This window comes from Thermobia domestica, chromosome 9, assembly GCF_964235325.1.
Source record: "Thermobia domestica chromosome 9, izTheDome1.hap1.1, whole genome shotgun sequence".
Taxonomy (NCBI): Eukaryota; Metazoa; Arthropoda; class Insecta; order Zygentoma; family Lepismatidae; genus Thermobia; species Thermobia domestica.
In genome coordinates this window covers 195,828,512-195,845,605 of record NC_137462.1, presented here as the reverse complement: position 1 = coordinate 195,845,605, position 17,094 = coordinate 195,828,512, and the positions used below count along the sequence as shown (strand labels likewise).

General features: G+C 34.8%; 1 protein-coding gene across 8 annotated transcripts in view; it reads left to right on the top strand.

Moving 5' to 3' along the window:
- LOC145660520 (serologically defined colon cancer antigen 8 homolog) overlaps positions 1-17,094 on the top strand; it is a 540,216-nt gene that overhangs the window by 461,538 nt on the left and 61,584 nt on the right. For all 8 annotated transcript variants that reach the window (XR_014126818.1, XR_014126817.1, XM_081725693.1 and 5 more), the window contains exons 3-6: positions 350-661; positions 4,558-4,710; positions 6,825-7,075; positions 11,551-11,689. Coding sequence is in view for 6 of the 8 variants with exons in the window: in XM_081725693.1 (XP_081581819.1) it covers positions 350-661; positions 4,558-4,710; positions 6,825-7,075; positions 11,551-11,689 (855 nt within the window). In the remaining 2 variants the exon portion in view is untranslated. The remainder of the gene's footprint in view (positions 1-349; positions 662-4,557; positions 4,711-6,824; positions 7,076-11,550; positions 11,690-17,094) is intronic.

The window sequence follows — 17,094 nt, the reverse complement described above, 5'->3', positions numbered from 1 at the left end:
CAATCCTAGGTGTAGCAGATTTTCAATTTTACGAATATCCTTTCGTCCCAATTAGTGCGTTAAATGATAGCGTTTACTGTACTGTGTTAGTTCTAGTTGTCACAATATTTGACGATTTTTAAAAGAACTTGTAAATTTTATAAAATGAACCATAGGTCTTTTAATTGCCATGATCATTTGGTGCTAAAGAAACAAAACAGAATCCTTCGAGCAGGAAGAAATAATATTTTTTCATGACCATAACAAGAATTATGGAATCTTGTTTTTAGTGTGTACTGTTTGGAGCTTCACTTATGTTGGTCTTACAGTAATTTTCATTGAGTTGCAATAAATGGCATTAACTTAACAGGTGCAGGTGAGTAAGGCAGATGATAGTGGTGACGAAACTGATGTTTCTGCAGTAGTAAGTGAAAGGTCAAGACTGGCAGCTAGTCCGTACAAAACTCCACGATATGGCCTAAGGAGAAATTTGTTTTCTGATTGGTCACCATCTCAACCAAAGCTCTCTCCCAAATACGAGCGACCAACTGTGCCTGCCACTAACGAAGTCGCCGAAACAAGTACAAAGGAAGATGCGCAACCTTCGCCTGAGTTGATGGCGTTTATAGAGCGTCAGGAAGAGTACATAGAACAGTTGGAGAAGGAATCTCAATACTGTAGGGTAAGTAGTTGGGTGCATGCATTGTTTTATGTCAAATTTCAAATACACAGCATTTCGCTCGCTCACCAATGCAGCTTTTCAATACTGAAGTTTGTAAGTAATAGCTGCTTATTAAATGCCATGCTGAAAAAATAAAAATATAGTTCTTTGTGGAAGATATTTTCTTGTCTCAAGAGTGAAAATAATTTGACACAGTATTTCTTATTGAGATACCTGTAAACAAAATCATGTAAAAAAAAAAAAAAAAAGTACCAGAAGAAATTAGAAGCTTGAATAAACCTATGTAAATAAATTAAAGAAGATAAAAAGAAATAATACGTGGTTGAATATACAATAAATTATTGCTTTAGGATATAGTGCAACAGGTAGAGAAGTCACTTTTAAGTTAAAAAGGTGCGCAATACGTTAATACTTAAGGTATATAGTATACCAAAAGTAGGAAGTTATTTTTACGTTTAAAAAAACTTGGACATTTGTTTATGAATTCACTCGTTGAAAAATAATGCGTAATTAAACCTAAGCTGTAGGTAAATTTTCCAAGTAAAAGCTTGTGACGAGAAGCGCTAAGCTGTTATTATCATTAGACATAAACAGAATAATTGAATATTAAAATAGTGAGCCTAAGGAAGATATAATACGTAATGATGATAATAGTCTAAATATATAAAGTGAATGCGGGTTTGTTACCTCATCACACAGTAACTACTGAACTAATTAAAATGATAATTGACATGATTATAAACTTCAATCGTACCAGGGATCTTGTGATATTACATTGATCGTTTTCGGTGATGTGTAAAATTAACCAAAAACGACCGATGTAATTGCCGAGTACATAGTTTTCAGGGTCACTCCAGATGCCGTTGAGTGCAAGTTCAACCCCATCGACATGGTCATTACACTTTCCTTAAATGTATTTGCACATGCAAAGAAGGGGCGTGTCAGCTAATAATAATAGAAAATTACAATAATTATGAAACAAAGGTGAAGGACAAAAGTTATTTGTAAGTGTCCACATGGCTGAATATCCGACATGCTCTTTTTACACTGATGGTAGTCCTGGATTAAATTCCAGGTTGTGGAGATTTTCCCATGTTGACGTAGCATCGTGGAGACAAGTGAAGAATGCTTTATTATAGTCTATCAGTAATTCGATTTTAACCCATCCCTCTGATCTAGTGGGTAGCACGCGCCCTTTGTACAGGGTTGCCAAGTTAAATTCCCAGTGGGAGGGCATTTGAATGCTAGTTCACATTCCATCGTAAACTATAGGTCCGCGTCTCATATAGTCTCGGTACTGCAAGGAGCTAAACTCCAACCAGTCAAACCAAACCTAATCCGTTTTAGTATTAACTACTAGCTCGATTTCTAATGGGAACCACAATAATCATATATACATACGTATGTGACTTTCGAAACGTTGACCTCAGAAATAAAAAGTACAGCACTGCACCACAACTGAATAAAATTCATTCTAATTTAGTAATGATCGTTTACTTATTTTACTTTTTCTACACTACAAAAGTAGAAATGAAAATAACATACAATAAAAACGTCGATAGATAGTAGCGTCCGATTTAGAATTTCTTGAAACTCATGTACATGAGTTTCGAGTAGTCAGTTGGTTAGTGTTATTGACTTATTTTTATTTGCTTAAATAGCGTTATTTTGAAAGAACGAAATAAATTATTAATAATATGAGGTACGCTCAGTTATTTTAATTCGATTTTGATTTGTAGATGCTATTATTATCATTATGTACTAGCGTCAATTACCCGCTTCGCTGGGTTAAAATAAGAAAAAAATAGTAATATATTCCGTTAATCAGTCACTTTTTACTGTTATTAAAGCACTCTCTAATATCGGTCATTTTCGATGATTTTATGTGTCTCTCCCCTCTTCTTCCCTCATGTTGCAAGGCACGGCATCGGAAGTGTCACTGTTTATCTTAGTGACCCGGAAAACCATGGATTAGACACTAATATCGGTCATTCTCGATCATTTTTATGTATCTTCTTCCTCCCCTCAATTTAGCCGTCAAAGTGAAATGATAAAAACCATCCCATGCCCGAACCTCATCTATGTTGTAAATTTGATCGAGATCGTTCGGGTAGTTCAAGAGTTATTCACAAATGTAGCCACTTTCATTTTTATTTATATACATAAATATATTAGTACTTTCAGCAATTTTTCTTTCTACAATGAAATAGACTGTTTCTATGCATAGCGGAAGTTAATTTCCCCTTAATTGTACGAAATGAAAATTTTTGCTTTGAATTCAGGCTCATAATATCAGGCTGTCTAAAAGCTATTAAGCCTTTTGCGCATGAGGTGGGCTTAGTGTCCCAAATCTCAAAGTATATAAGTCGCAGCGAATCAGACCTAACGTCATTTGACATCTGACAGTTAAAGCTAGTAGATATGCAAAAAGTGGTGAAGTTCTTAGAATCAGGCGGAAGGTATTACCCCGCGAAGGTGAGTGAACTTTCCGCAAAAGTGCGCTACATTTTACAGTTTTATTTCGATTAAGGAGGCAAATGCTGCGCAGCTTCATGAAGAAATTTGTGCTGTTTATGGACAAGATACATTATCGAAAGCAACAGCTAAAAGATAGTTCAGTCTCTTTTTTATTGGAAATTTGTCCCAAATGCTGCTCACAGTGAGTGACCAATCACAGAAAAAGTGGAGTACATTTTGGCAAAAGTTGAGGTAAAACCGGATGTAAGCAGTCATAAGATCGCCAAGACCTAAGCATCCATCACTAAGCACAGTTCAATCATGTGGGGAGAGAGAGCTTGCCTCAAAAAGAAGCTCGACACATATGTGCCACATGATCTGATTTAAAAACATTTACTCGATTGAATTTCCATCCTTAAGCCATTTCTGAAGCGGTTGATCACAAGTGATGAAAGTGGATAACCTACAACAACAATGTGCGATAAAGATCATGGTTTAAGCAAGGAGAAACTCCACAGTCAGTGGCAAAGCGCACACTGACGCTCAGGAACGTAATGTTGTGTGTTTGGTGAAGTTGGAAGGGAATCATGCATCACGAGCTACTGCTCCCGGTCAGAACGATAAGACTCGGACCTCTGCTGTCGATAATGAGCGCAAGTGAACGTAGTAACTCAAAAGAAACGGCCTGAACTGGTCATCAGAAAAGATGTCGTATACCATGCTGACAACGCCAGACCACATACGCCTTTAACGATCCGTCAGAAGTTGCGAGAACTTGGCTAAGACGTCTTAATGCATTTACCCCATATAGACCGAACTTGGTACTATCGGGCTATCATCCGTTTCGGAGGGACCGCGGTGGCTCAGTGGTAGAGTGTTCACCTCTGATGCATGAGGTCCTTGCTGGTCCGATCGCAGCTCGCACCAAGTGAACTTTGTGGTGGACAAACACCGTGTGCGTGGGTTTTCTTGGAGTACTCCCGTTTCCTCCCATTTTCTTCATTCCACCATTTCATCCATTTCTCATCATTACCGTCTCCTTTACCCTAGCCGGCATATCCATGGGATGTAGAACTCAAAGATTTCATTTCATTTGTTTCGGTCTTTGTAAAACTCCCTGAGTGGTGTTAGAAGAGACCTGTGAAAATAATTAGTATATCTCAGTCTTTTTGATTAGAAACCACAGAAATTCTATAGCGAGGGAATTTTGGCGTTGCCAGAAAGATTATAGGAGGTCATCGATCAAAATGGTGCGTATGTGGATTCATAATGTTATTTTCAAATAATAAATGTATTCTCAATTTTGATCTCCAAAGGCTCAATACTTTTAGACAATCTGATAACACTTACAAATTAACCTTCAACTTTACTAATAGTAGTGTTCCATTTATACATGTTTCTAAATGTACATTTGATCTTATTATTTCCTTATTTTGCAGGAAGAACTAGGTAATCTTTTAGGGAAGGTGAAAGAAGTTCTGTCCGAAAACGAAGGTTTACATGAAAGACAAAAATCTAGTCTCTTGAAGTCTGTGTTTGAATATTTGGAAACTGAAGATGATGAAGACGATGATGATGTTGGTGATCAAGCGGTAAGAAAGCTATTGCTATAATATTCAAATACCTAAAAAGTGTTATTGTATATCAACCTAATGTACGAGTAAGTTGACACACTTGGTTCCACACGGAAACAGTTCAAATTATCCTGGAGGCGTGGTGGCTCAATGGTAGAGCGCTTAAAGGAGCTATAGAGAAGCTGTCAGGAGCTGGTCCCTGAAGTTTCTTAACCACGTGCGGGGGGAATATGAAGCCTCTACTTCGGTGTTAGTGTTATCAACCACAATCACTCTGTTTAACATCATTAAGCAAATTGCCATTATAGATGCACCGAAAAAGTCTTGAGTGACGTGAGTAGTGACAACGCCGCTGCCAACTGTCAGCCACCTTCTCTTGCCGGTTCCTCTATAGTCTGCTTTTAATTTCTTTGCTAACTACATTCTCATTTCTTACAACTATACGTAAGGATTAAAGTTAGTTCACTTCCTCTATTTTGTTATCTTCTATTAAGTACCTTCGTCATCGCGATTTACGATAACTAATAGATCTTGATTATATACTCTACTGTGAGCGCTTAAATCATTTCCATGAATTTTCCTCACCTTCCGGTGTATTGATGGTCACGAACAACGGATGCTTTTTTCGTCAAATGTGCCAATTTAATATTTTTGAATTTTACATTAAACACTGATTATGGAAATACTATTGACATTTTCGAAAACCAAATATAAACGCGGAAATGGTACAGTTCGAAAGTTTTTTAATGAATGGTACTTAAGTATTCAATAAAAGTGTCATGCACGAAGTCATGATGACGCGAATAGATTATCTCAAGTACTATTCTCTTATGACAGATTGTTAAAATTACAAATAGCCGCGACTTGAAACATTATAGTGCATTTTCCTGTGTTAAGCTAATGGAAAAGTTATAGACCATCACAATACTGCGTTTCGTTAACACTTCTTATAGCTTCTTTCCATGCAGTCTCTTAAGAATCGTCTCTCTAGAAGATTAGTGGTTGAGTTTTGAGCTGATCTGTAACTTGATGGTGAAAGAGAATAATTTAATTTTTAATTTAACTTTCCAAAAATGAAAATTTATCGAATAAATAGATCAAAGGTGAAGAAGAAAAAAAACCGTATCTACATGAAAGTAGGTGTGTGAAACATATGTCGGACTTTTGTTACTTAGCTAGCAGCTATACTGTTTGGAGCCGTGGAATCATGTATCTTCGTTGATACTGAAAGTAATGAAATTACTTGATTCATGCATTGAACTGAGAATTGTAGCATGATCCTTTAATATAGCTTGGAGAACTGTATCTCTTGTAGGCAACATAATGCTGTGCGTAAGGTCTTTTTCTGTGCGAAATTATCTTCCTGGTGGTTTGTGCACCCATCAGCTGTAGTGGATTCAAGTTCTAGAATGATTAGAGGTACATGTAATAACTCCACAACTTCAGTGTTGTTTAACACGTAAAGCAAATAAATTTAATAAATCAATCAATAACAATTGAACAAGTGTTTACATGATTGTTTTGTATTATTATTATTATTATTATTATTATTATTATTATTATTATTATTATTATTATTATTATTATTATTATTATTATTATTCAAAATAATCATACAGTCACTTAATGTTATTGTGTTAAGTAATCGCTAGGGTGGTGTATTCTAACTTAATCTATACTATGCATTAAAGTAAAAACATCACAACATCAAAACGTATAATATTTAATGTATATAATTCAAACTAAATACAACTAAGTAAACAAGGATAATAACTAAGAATGGTTTAAAACTCAAAACAAGAACGGCAACAACTAAAAATTCCTCTTCTTCTTTTGTCTCGTACTTAGCACAATTTCCATAACATTCTTTACCTAGACACATCTCTACACGAAATATATATTTTTATTGGTTAAACAACCAATACACGTACAGAGCTTTCTGCTTGTTAGTAAAATGTTTATAGTTTCATTGTAATTGTATTGTAGTTAGGCAAGAGTCTTCTTAAGATTTAAAAAAGCATATCCTACCGCGTAATACTATATCAGGAGAAAGGCTTTAATTGTACAATATTGTTGTATTAAAAAAAAATAGTGTAATATGTATATATATTCGTATATAACTCTTTTACTAGGAAACTAAGGAAAGTAAGAAAAAAGAAACAACTCCGTCCAAAAAACGCTTAGAAGGTCCTGCCATTGTGTTTGAATCAAGAATTAGTGAACTTGAAGCTCAGTTAACCCAAACAAAAATTGATCTCAAGAAGGCACAGGAAGAGGCAGAATTCTACAAGAAAAGACTGGAAGAGCAACCAGTGCAGCCTGAAATTTCTGTTTCACACCCGGAGATAGATAACTACAAACAGGAAATTGAGTCTCTGAAAAGGTTTGCTTTTGATTGATTTTATCCATTAACATTAATGTAATATCTTTGACCGTTGATTTCACCAACATTTGTGAAGTGTATTTAGCGATTGTTTAATTTATAGTTTTATAAAATTTTAGAAATTATTTAAACGAAACAGGTTAATCCATTATAACTAATTACAAATATTGTCAGTATTTTTTAAACTTCATTTCAATATTGTTAATTGTACTTTGAAATTATATTTATTCGATTGGTAGATTATATTTATTCGTAGATCTTAACGATTGTGTGAAATCAGTGGTTAAACTAACAAACATTGATTGACTGATAATGTACAAAACTAGATACAAATAGTGTATACCACGAACTACCTCAACATTATTAGTGCATACACTAGAATTTTCGTTATTCATGTTGAAAAATTGTTTGGAAACTCTGAAGATACTTATTTCTCATGCTTCTGAAGATGATAACAGAGTAGTTAAAAGTTTGAGATGGATAGATTTTCGCACCTTGTCTCGTTCAAGAATCATTTATGGTACATGTTGTTTGCAATTTGTTGTAGTTTTCTACGTTACGCCCAATAAATCCAAAACATGGTATCAAGTACGATTTCTAGATACCCGTGAAAATTTGCTTTGAGCGATGAAGCAAAATGTCTGAAATTCCCTATTTTTTTATTTCTGGATTAATTATCGATCCGGGACTTGCAAGTGTAGTTTGAGTGAAAGGGATAAAAATAAATAAATAAATAAATTCTAGCTATTGAACGAAATTTTATGAAAAAATAACAAAGGAGAATCCATGAAACATTTCGTCAATGAAAGGGCTTTCTTACTGATCAACACTGCTTTCTATTAAATGTCAATTTCCTGGGTTTGGTTCATAGAGGTATATTCACAACTTGTGATTGATACGCGTAAACGTTACATTATATTGACTATGTAGATGGTTTTGCTTTTATATCAAACAGTATGCGATACATGTCGAAATGTTGTAGTTACAAGAACTCAAATGGTGAATATTCGCTGTTGGACTCACAAATGGAATTTGATTAGCTGCGTTTGGCAGAATAAATGAAAGAAGTTCAACAGTTGTGTGGAAAGTAAAACAATATATACCTATATACGTACTTGAACACAAGAAAGCTCAGAAAATATATATTTGATGCATCTCAGAAAAGACTTTCTGCGACTTCCCTGATCCAGAAATACAAAATGAGGCTGGCAATATTTTGACGGAGTTTTAATACATTAAGATTTCATATTGTAATAGAACCCAAAAACTAATTTTGAAAAACTACATGAAAACAAAAGCAGTTCTGAAAACCGAGTTGCTTACTGAATAAGACTTCTACCTGCAACTATGCAGGCCGGATTTGATTCCCGGTAGAGATGAAAAATTTTGTTCTATCCTCATTCCAGTTTGGCTCTGTGGAAGTAAACGAGGCCGGAGTATAGTGCTGACTGTATCATCGCTATAAATATCGAAGTCAAGAAACTGTAAAAGGGTACCTCCGCTCACAGCCCTTAGGATTTCATGGTTTCTCCCTAGAGGAGGGCAGCCATTACTTTATTTATAGTGGTAAGATAATACATCGAAAAACTGGAGGAGGCAATAGTGGACATGAAATTAAGCAAACAATGTCTTATGAACGTGGGTCGAAATCGGCTTTCTTTTGGTGTAAGAGTCGTTGAAAAACCAGCAGAGGCGCTGATAATAATGTCGAACATCTCACGGTCGCGGAAAGTTACCGCTGTCGGGTTAAGAGATTATACAAAAAGTCGCACCGGATAAATGTAATGATATCCAGATGGGAGCGAAGCGGGTACCATGAGACGCAGATCCTCAAATACCAATGGAGAACCCAACGAAAAAAGAGGGGGAGGAAGAAGAAAGGGCCACACAATGCATAGCGAAATGCATAAACAATGTATGAATAGAAGCCCTCGACACGCACGAAGAGGGACTTCGGAGGAAACATAGTCACCTGGAAGCAAAAGGACAGATCGATCATTATTATCCTGACACGATACATCATGTTCCTTTAAGAACCAGCGTACGGCTACAATTTTAATGTAATGTAATCTTTCAATTTAACGTCGCACGATTGTGCCCTTTAAGCAAAGGGAGACTATGATTAAGGCAAGTGAATGATGATGAAAAAATTAGTGGAGTGAAAAAAGTGGAGGAAACGGGACTACCCCGAGAAAACTCACAGACACGGTGTTGTCCACCACAAACTTACTTGGCTGGGGATTGAACCAGGAACCACGCACACCAAGGAAGCGCTCAACCACTGAGCCACCGTGATCCCCAGCATACGCCACAGGTACCGGGAGAAACGTGTATTAGTTTTAGTAGAGAGTCACAGTTACGTTTTAGTAGAGATTCACAGTTAGAAATTCGGTCGAGTAAATGTTTTTGAGTCAAATCATGTGACACCCAAACGTCAGACTTCATTTTTACACTCAGCTTTCTCCGAATGGTTTTAACACTGCTTGATAATCGATGTTTAAGTCCTTGATGATGTCATGACTGCTTACATGGCGGTCTTGCTTGACTTTTGCCAGGGTCCTCCACTTTTTCTGTGAAGGGTTGCCCACTACAAGGAGAAAATTTCCAGAACGAATTCCCTGAACCAACCTATTAACAGTAGCTATGTTTCGTTTGCAGTATTGTTGAATCAAAATTTTCCAGTTTTACTTGAATTTAATATCCGATCATGAAGTGTGAACACGCTTTAAGACTTAATACAATCGTAAAAGCTACAAGCACACAAAATGTACGATATCAAAGGGAAAATTCCAAAAGGCATGTTAACTTACTAATCTTGCTTTCAATGCTTGTCGTATATGTAATATTATTTAACATAATATTTACAATTACTTTTCTGTCTTTATTCGGTTCTGTTTATTGGATACATTAATGTGATACCACGACTGTGTTTGTTTTGTATTTAGGTCTTTATCCTGAATTATTTAGATGAGAAAATGGCTATGACATTGGCAACTAGAAGAATATGATGTCACACTATTTCAGTCTATATTGATTCTGTTCGATAATGTTGGTATAAATATTCTTTATTGTTATAACTTTCCACAGAATATTAACTGTTGAAATGCCTATTTGTTTAAAAAATAATAATAATCAAGTATATACTGCAGTAAAGAAAGTATCCGTCAATATTTTTTACACCATAATACAATAACTAACCTGCAGTATGCCGCTATATTTAACCAAGTGAAAAAATTTCAAAACCTCCTCCTCCTCCTCTTCAGATACCAATAAAGGAAGAGCACAGATATCAAATTTGCAATTCTTATTGTTCTTTTATTATATTGCACTGTAACATGAGTTATCCTTTTAAAAAGAAATAAATAATAAATTGGCCAATTAAATACTATCCACATGCACATTCAATTTTTAAAAGATAACACTAACTGAAATAATGCAATGCATTAACACAGCACTGCAAAGAATATAAACAAATCACATTCCACGAACAAATCGCTCCTGAATAGAGCCTGTGACCATAAATGGAACTTACATCTATCTTCAAATAATAAGATCTCGAGTAGATCAGATCATCTTAAGTTTCCTTGCTGTTTTGGGCAAAATTATTTAATTTGAATAAAACAAGCAAAAAGTAGGATTTACAGCAGTAATTTTCAACTCGAAATTGTATGATGTAGAAGTGTGGTTTTATAGGCTGAGAAAAGCAGAGAGAAATAAATTAGGAAAGAGGGGTAGGTATGACAGAGCCAGTAAACGTGAAGTCATGAATTCACGAGTAGTATGCCTCCAAAATAAACGACCAAGCAGTCGAGTTTCTTCTTTCCTTGTCACCACTGTTTTTATTAATCAACTGTGAGTTTCTGGCCCTTAAACGGAGCAGGGGAAAAGAAAATTGACGTAACACAGCGTTTAGTTGGAAATGACTGATCCATATGTTAGCTGCAAATCTCCTATAAATATCGAGAGACAACTCACATATTTCACGAAATATTTTAAATCACTTTAAAAAAATCTCCGTTCGTGAGAGAGTCCCAAGATGTTATTTGTTAATATGAGGGTCCATACATGCAAATTCTTCGACATCTGTGTTCTTCCTTGGTGACCGAAGACGTGAGTAGGTCCCAGAAACTTTTCACCTGTTTAAATATAGCGAGATATTGAAATTAGTTGTTGAATTCAATATCAGTGCCTTAGATGGTCCTCCCACGAGAAAGTCTATAACCTGAGAGAAATACTGTTACAATGCCGAAACACTATCAGAATTTATAATGTGGTTTATTTTATTTCTACCATTTTTCAGTGAAACTTACATATATTGAGTGAAATGTACATAAATTCTATCTGCAAAATTTATCGGACAAATAATTTTACGAATATTTTATTAGTAGATTTTACATGCATAGTTTATAATCTGTATTATGTTGAGTAAAAACCTTTTGATGTTGTTAAATATTTTATTATTATTTTCTTCACAGAGAGAATGAAGAATTGAGAGAAAAATTAATAAAATCACAGTCTATGCTTGCAGATTTAAGGGAAAAGGAAGCTGATGCATCACAAAAAGTAAAAAGAAGTTTAGATGTGGTAGACCAGGCTCAGTTTGAAAAATCCCAGGTTAGATATTCTCAAGGTTTTATGAGCATCTTATGTATTTTCATCCACTTATCTCATCCAGCTTTTGCTTTGATATAACCGAAATATTCCATGATTCTTAAATAGAAATCTCTTTTAAAGTTTCCTTTGCCTTCGTTTTCTAGTTATTTTATAACTTTTTAGAAAATATGTAAAAAATCTGGATAACAATGTAAAGTAATTTTACAATACTTATACTTATTTCTATTAAGGAAGTAAAGATACGATAATGGTAGTTTTGTCGGATTTTTAGATTTTTTAATTCTTCATTTAACTGAAACTAGCCACCAGAATTTGTCTTGAATATTAAAAGTGTGCTTCTTAACCATATTATTATATAGTGCTAATTCACGAATATGAAATTTGAACTTCAGTTTTTATTGTGGGTTTTATTAATGCTGCAGATTAAAAAGTCTTGCTTTGTTTTCCTTATATAATCAGTACTTAAACTAAAAAGATAGTGTGTTTATCTGCAGTAGTCATGTAATGTATTGTTTCCAAAATAAGCTAATCAGTTTGTCAGAAGATTAACGAAAACTTTTATATTTAGTGCTACAATAAATGCATACGGTATTCTTAGGGCATGAAACTAGCATGAGTTTCAATAGTGGTTGGACAAAATGCGTGTGTCATTTTCCTTAGCTATGGCAGAAACACCCTTTTGTAGAATTTAAATAATGTCGATAGCCAGTTCTGTTCTATTATTTATTATTTGTTAATTATGAACATTAGTGATTCACTTTTGGTCATTTTTGAGGCAGAATTTCACATATTTATCAAATAAAAGGATCTTTGAATATCTTCCAACCTCATTTATTTAGTGAATGTTGTAAATTGTAGCAAAGAGAACTGGAATGCGATATCAGGAGATAGGATCCCAAACATCCCTAATTCTCCCAAGCATCTGGACGTGGTGTTGTTCCATGTAGCTAGAATTAGTAGTAGAATGTTAATTACTTTTCCTTTTGGAATAATAAGTTCAGGAATGAGTTCTTCGTAGTCACATGACATTATTATCAGTATACAGAAGGTCATTTCATGTTTATAGTAACAGAGTTGTTATTCATACACCCTTAAAAAAAATACAATGACTCTACCGGCGGTTATGCTCGATGTGAAAGCCCTGTCTGTCACCTATCACCCTGCATAGAGTTTTCACCAAAGCAGATTGTATCACCCTGCATAAAGTTCCCACTAAAGCAGATTGCTTTGAGAATAGTTTGATTAAGTCTGTTTTATTCCTTGGCAGTTTCAAAGACCATCGAGTGTGTGCTGCCGTTGACGTAATGCGCGTTCCAACAACTAAAACCCACAAAATTCCATGTAAGGCATCAAAAAATTTCACAGGAATGTCTGTAAAAGGGATTTCATAAGTCCCACGACACATGCTATCTGATCTATGTACGTAACTGTTGACTTCGCCGTATGACTGGACGCATCGTCCTGGTAAATGACAACGTGAAACATCTCGCTTCCATACAGGATTGTAGCATCATGACAGTAAAGTGACTCGATTTTTTTTTTTTTTTTTTTTTTTCTGATAAAAGGTTGCATTGGCGTCAGCATTTTTGTCCATTCTGCATAGAGGAAGTTCTCCATTATAGCTATCAACAACCATCAAGTTCATGTAGAGAACTTCAGCACATTCACGTACCGTGTCAGAACGACCTATGGAATCACGTTTACGATAGTAAATGGCCGTATTTTTATCACATCCCGAAAAATAAACCCATGTTTTATCAAGCTTCACCACAAATTCCCAGCAGTCTCCTGCAAGATAGAATTCATACAGCTTTCGATTGCTCGTCTTCCTCCTCGTGAGTGTCAGTGACGCAGAATATAAGGTCGAGCCTAATGTTTCTTTACAAATTGTAATCTTGGGCAATTGTGAGATTTGCTGTCTCGAGAATTGTTTTACTGCCTTTGCTATTTCCCTTTGAGTAAGCGAAATCTGACATGACACCAAGGAACGCACTTCAGGGGAACTCTTGGCCTTCGATATGTATAATGTCCATTGTTTTTGGAGGTCCTAGCAGAGGTCCTAGCAACAGAAGAGGTGCCTGGTTTGTTGTGATTCAACGTGCATTGCTTCATTTTTTGGTCACACGGAAACTTCCTTAATACACTGTCCACTTACTTACCATATCTATATCCAATATTGGAAAGGATACAAATGTAACTCTTGCAAAGGGCCGCAATTTTCGGAGCCATATAACGTATGCTGTATTCGTTAGGAGTCAACTTTATTTATTAATTGATCAAGCTTCTGACTAATATATTTACTTTTATTAAAAAAATGAAATGAAATCTTAAGTTTTACGTCCCACGGATTACTTTTATTAAATGAAGATTATCAAATAGATAGCTCGACAATTTATAAAATAAAGCTATTCTTTCTCAAAACCTCTTTGTTGAAACTTCTCTTGAGAACCGGCACTGACCAACAAATTTATTTTTATTTTCGGTTAATCATTTTAAACTGATCCGGCACTGCAAATAATAGTTATTAGAGACGGTCACCACTTTTTACGTCAATTAGTGACTTGAACAAGGTACTAATTAGTTCGTTAATTAATTCAGCAAATTACCTTTTGCTGAATATCTATTTAAAAAAAAAAAAAAAACATAGAATCCAATTAGCAAGTACGAAAATACAGTTAATACCTTTAACGGATTAACATTAATGCTTATAATTTTAATTAAGAAACTTTGCTCGGTGTTAGTTTCTGTAGAATTGTATAATAATTTTAACTCATTGTATTTAACTTATTTAAAACTGCATATAACTATTTTCACTGTTTAAGTAGGCTGTTTATTAGCAATTGACACAACACAGTTCATTAGCGATTATGACTTACTTTTTAGTTTCTGCTTCATTCGCTGATTCCTCCACATAAATCACTGATTTCAATTTAATTGTTTTTAATTTTAGCTGCTATAATTCATTTTTACTGTTATTTAAGTAGAAACCACATGCCCGACTGCACTCCAATTCAACACCACTTTTTTTTTTTTCTTTTTTTCAACACACCTTCCCACGCACATAACACGTTAAGTAATGAAGCACTAGTTGGTACGAGCCAGCTGACTCAGTCAGGAACGATTCTTTTCGTTGTTAATATTTAAAACAGACACTTCAAATAAGTTTCTGTACTTTAATTTCTCACTTCATTTCTTTCTTTTACGAAACTCAAAAATTAAAGAGAATAAATGAACCACATGTTCCAGTAAATTACGGCGCGAAAACCACTCCATTCTATACCGAAATTTCCGCAACCGAATTTAATGTTTCTGGAGACACACGATCGACCGGAACTGCCTGTGTTTTTCAGACCGTTTACCTTTAACACAGCTTGTTAGAGACGCTGACGCTATGACAACTAACTAGTTTACACCGTAGTTTAAACTCAATTACAGTAAGATTCTCAATCGTAATTAATACTTTTTTGAATCTATACTTACCCGAAATAATAATTATAATAGAAATTTTAATGAACATTACCAATATGAAGATAAACCCTCTCACAGTCTTCAACCAAACAAGTAATAATCAAAGGAAATAAATTGAATCTATATTACATTGCAGATAATACAAGGGGTGATTGACAACAAAGCTTCACTCTTTTACAACACATAACGCTTTTCGAACTATCCGCAACAATCTCTCTGCGAAGTACACATGCGTTTGAAATAGTTTCTAGCTGGCGATCGCATTTGTTGCCACAAACGAACGTGGAACTACTTTCTGTATGTACTTATGTTACTGGGCTTTACCTTCAAGATCACAATACTGTCATACCAGTGCTTAAAATATCTCAAGGAGTTTAATTGCAAAAACAATATGTTCGTAATCAATAATCTACTCAACGAAACAAAAATCTTCTTAACGATGTTGAATACCTGAGACATCTTTGTTGTTTAGTCTTTCGATGTATGGAAAGAGTTATTTTTCTGCTTTCTTTAAAATGAACTGAAATTTAAAAAGTTTAATTTTTGCTAATTTCTTCTCCAACTCTGTTTTCATGTGCCATTTACTTCGTGAAAATTAAAGTTTCTTATATCATTTTAATACATAATAACTGGAAACTAATATATATTATAAAATTGAAAGTGACTATGTTTGTGACTCTTATTCTCTTGAACCGCCCGACCGATCTCGATCAAATTTTCAACGTAAATGCGGTTCTGGCCTGAGAGTGTTTTTAGCTATTTACTTTGACGGTACAACTTAGGGGAGGGTTGGAGGACAGAAAAAATAAATAAACGTTAATACCCTTGAACCTCCCGACCGATCTTGATGAAATTTTTAATGTAGATGATGTTCGCGACTAGGATGATTTTTATCATTTCACTTTGATGGAGCAACGTAGGGGAGGGGGTGGAGGGGAAGATATACAAAAATCAATAAATATAAAAATAAAAGTGACTATGTTCGTGAATTAATTAGTTTTGAACCACCAGATCGATCTCAATCAAATTTTCAACATATATGAAGTTCAAACCTGGGAAGTTTTTTATCATTTCATTTTGATAGTAGATCTTAGGGGAGGGGAGAAGGGGAAATATATGAAAATGAATAAAATTTAATAACTCTTGAACCACTCGACCGTTCTCAATCAATTTTTCAACCTATATGAAGTTTGAACATGAGATTATTTTTGTCATATCACTTTGACGATGTAACTTATAGGAGGGGAAAGACATTTACAAATGATCAAAAATGACCGATATTAGTGTCGAATATATAGTTTTTGAGGTCGCTGAGATGAACAGTGACACTTCTGATGCAATTTAAATCCAAATTCAGCCCCGCAAAATTTGTGGGAGGGGAGGGATAAAATCAAAATGACCAATATCAATGTCGAATTCATACTTTTCGGGGTCGCTGAGATGAACAATGACACTTCCGATGCCGTGGCCCGCAACATGGGGAGGAGAGGGGATATGTAAACATAATCGAAAATGACCAATATCAAGAAGCGCGTTAGTAATAGGTGCCTTCCATTTCAATTCAGGCAGAGCATGTTCCATCACCATCTCAGATATTGTTGAAACTTTTTTTATAGCAACTAGACATGTTTTTAAGAGACCCATATTTTTTTGTTTTGTCGAAAAAAAATTTCCCGCCAAGTAATGGGCCATCAAAGACGGGGAGTACAATTTATGAATGGTAGAAGACATGGAAAATGGTCGACTTCGGAGCCTCACCATTCGGCTATGGAGACAGGTAGAGTTATAATTCTTGTTGTGGTATGTACATAGGGATATAAATAAACTATATTTTATTATAGTTTGGTTTGCGCTTGCGTATCTTTTTGTACATAAATTAACAAATGAACGTCAATTTATCTGAAAAGTCGAAGTTTGCGAATTTTTTTCGAGCACTT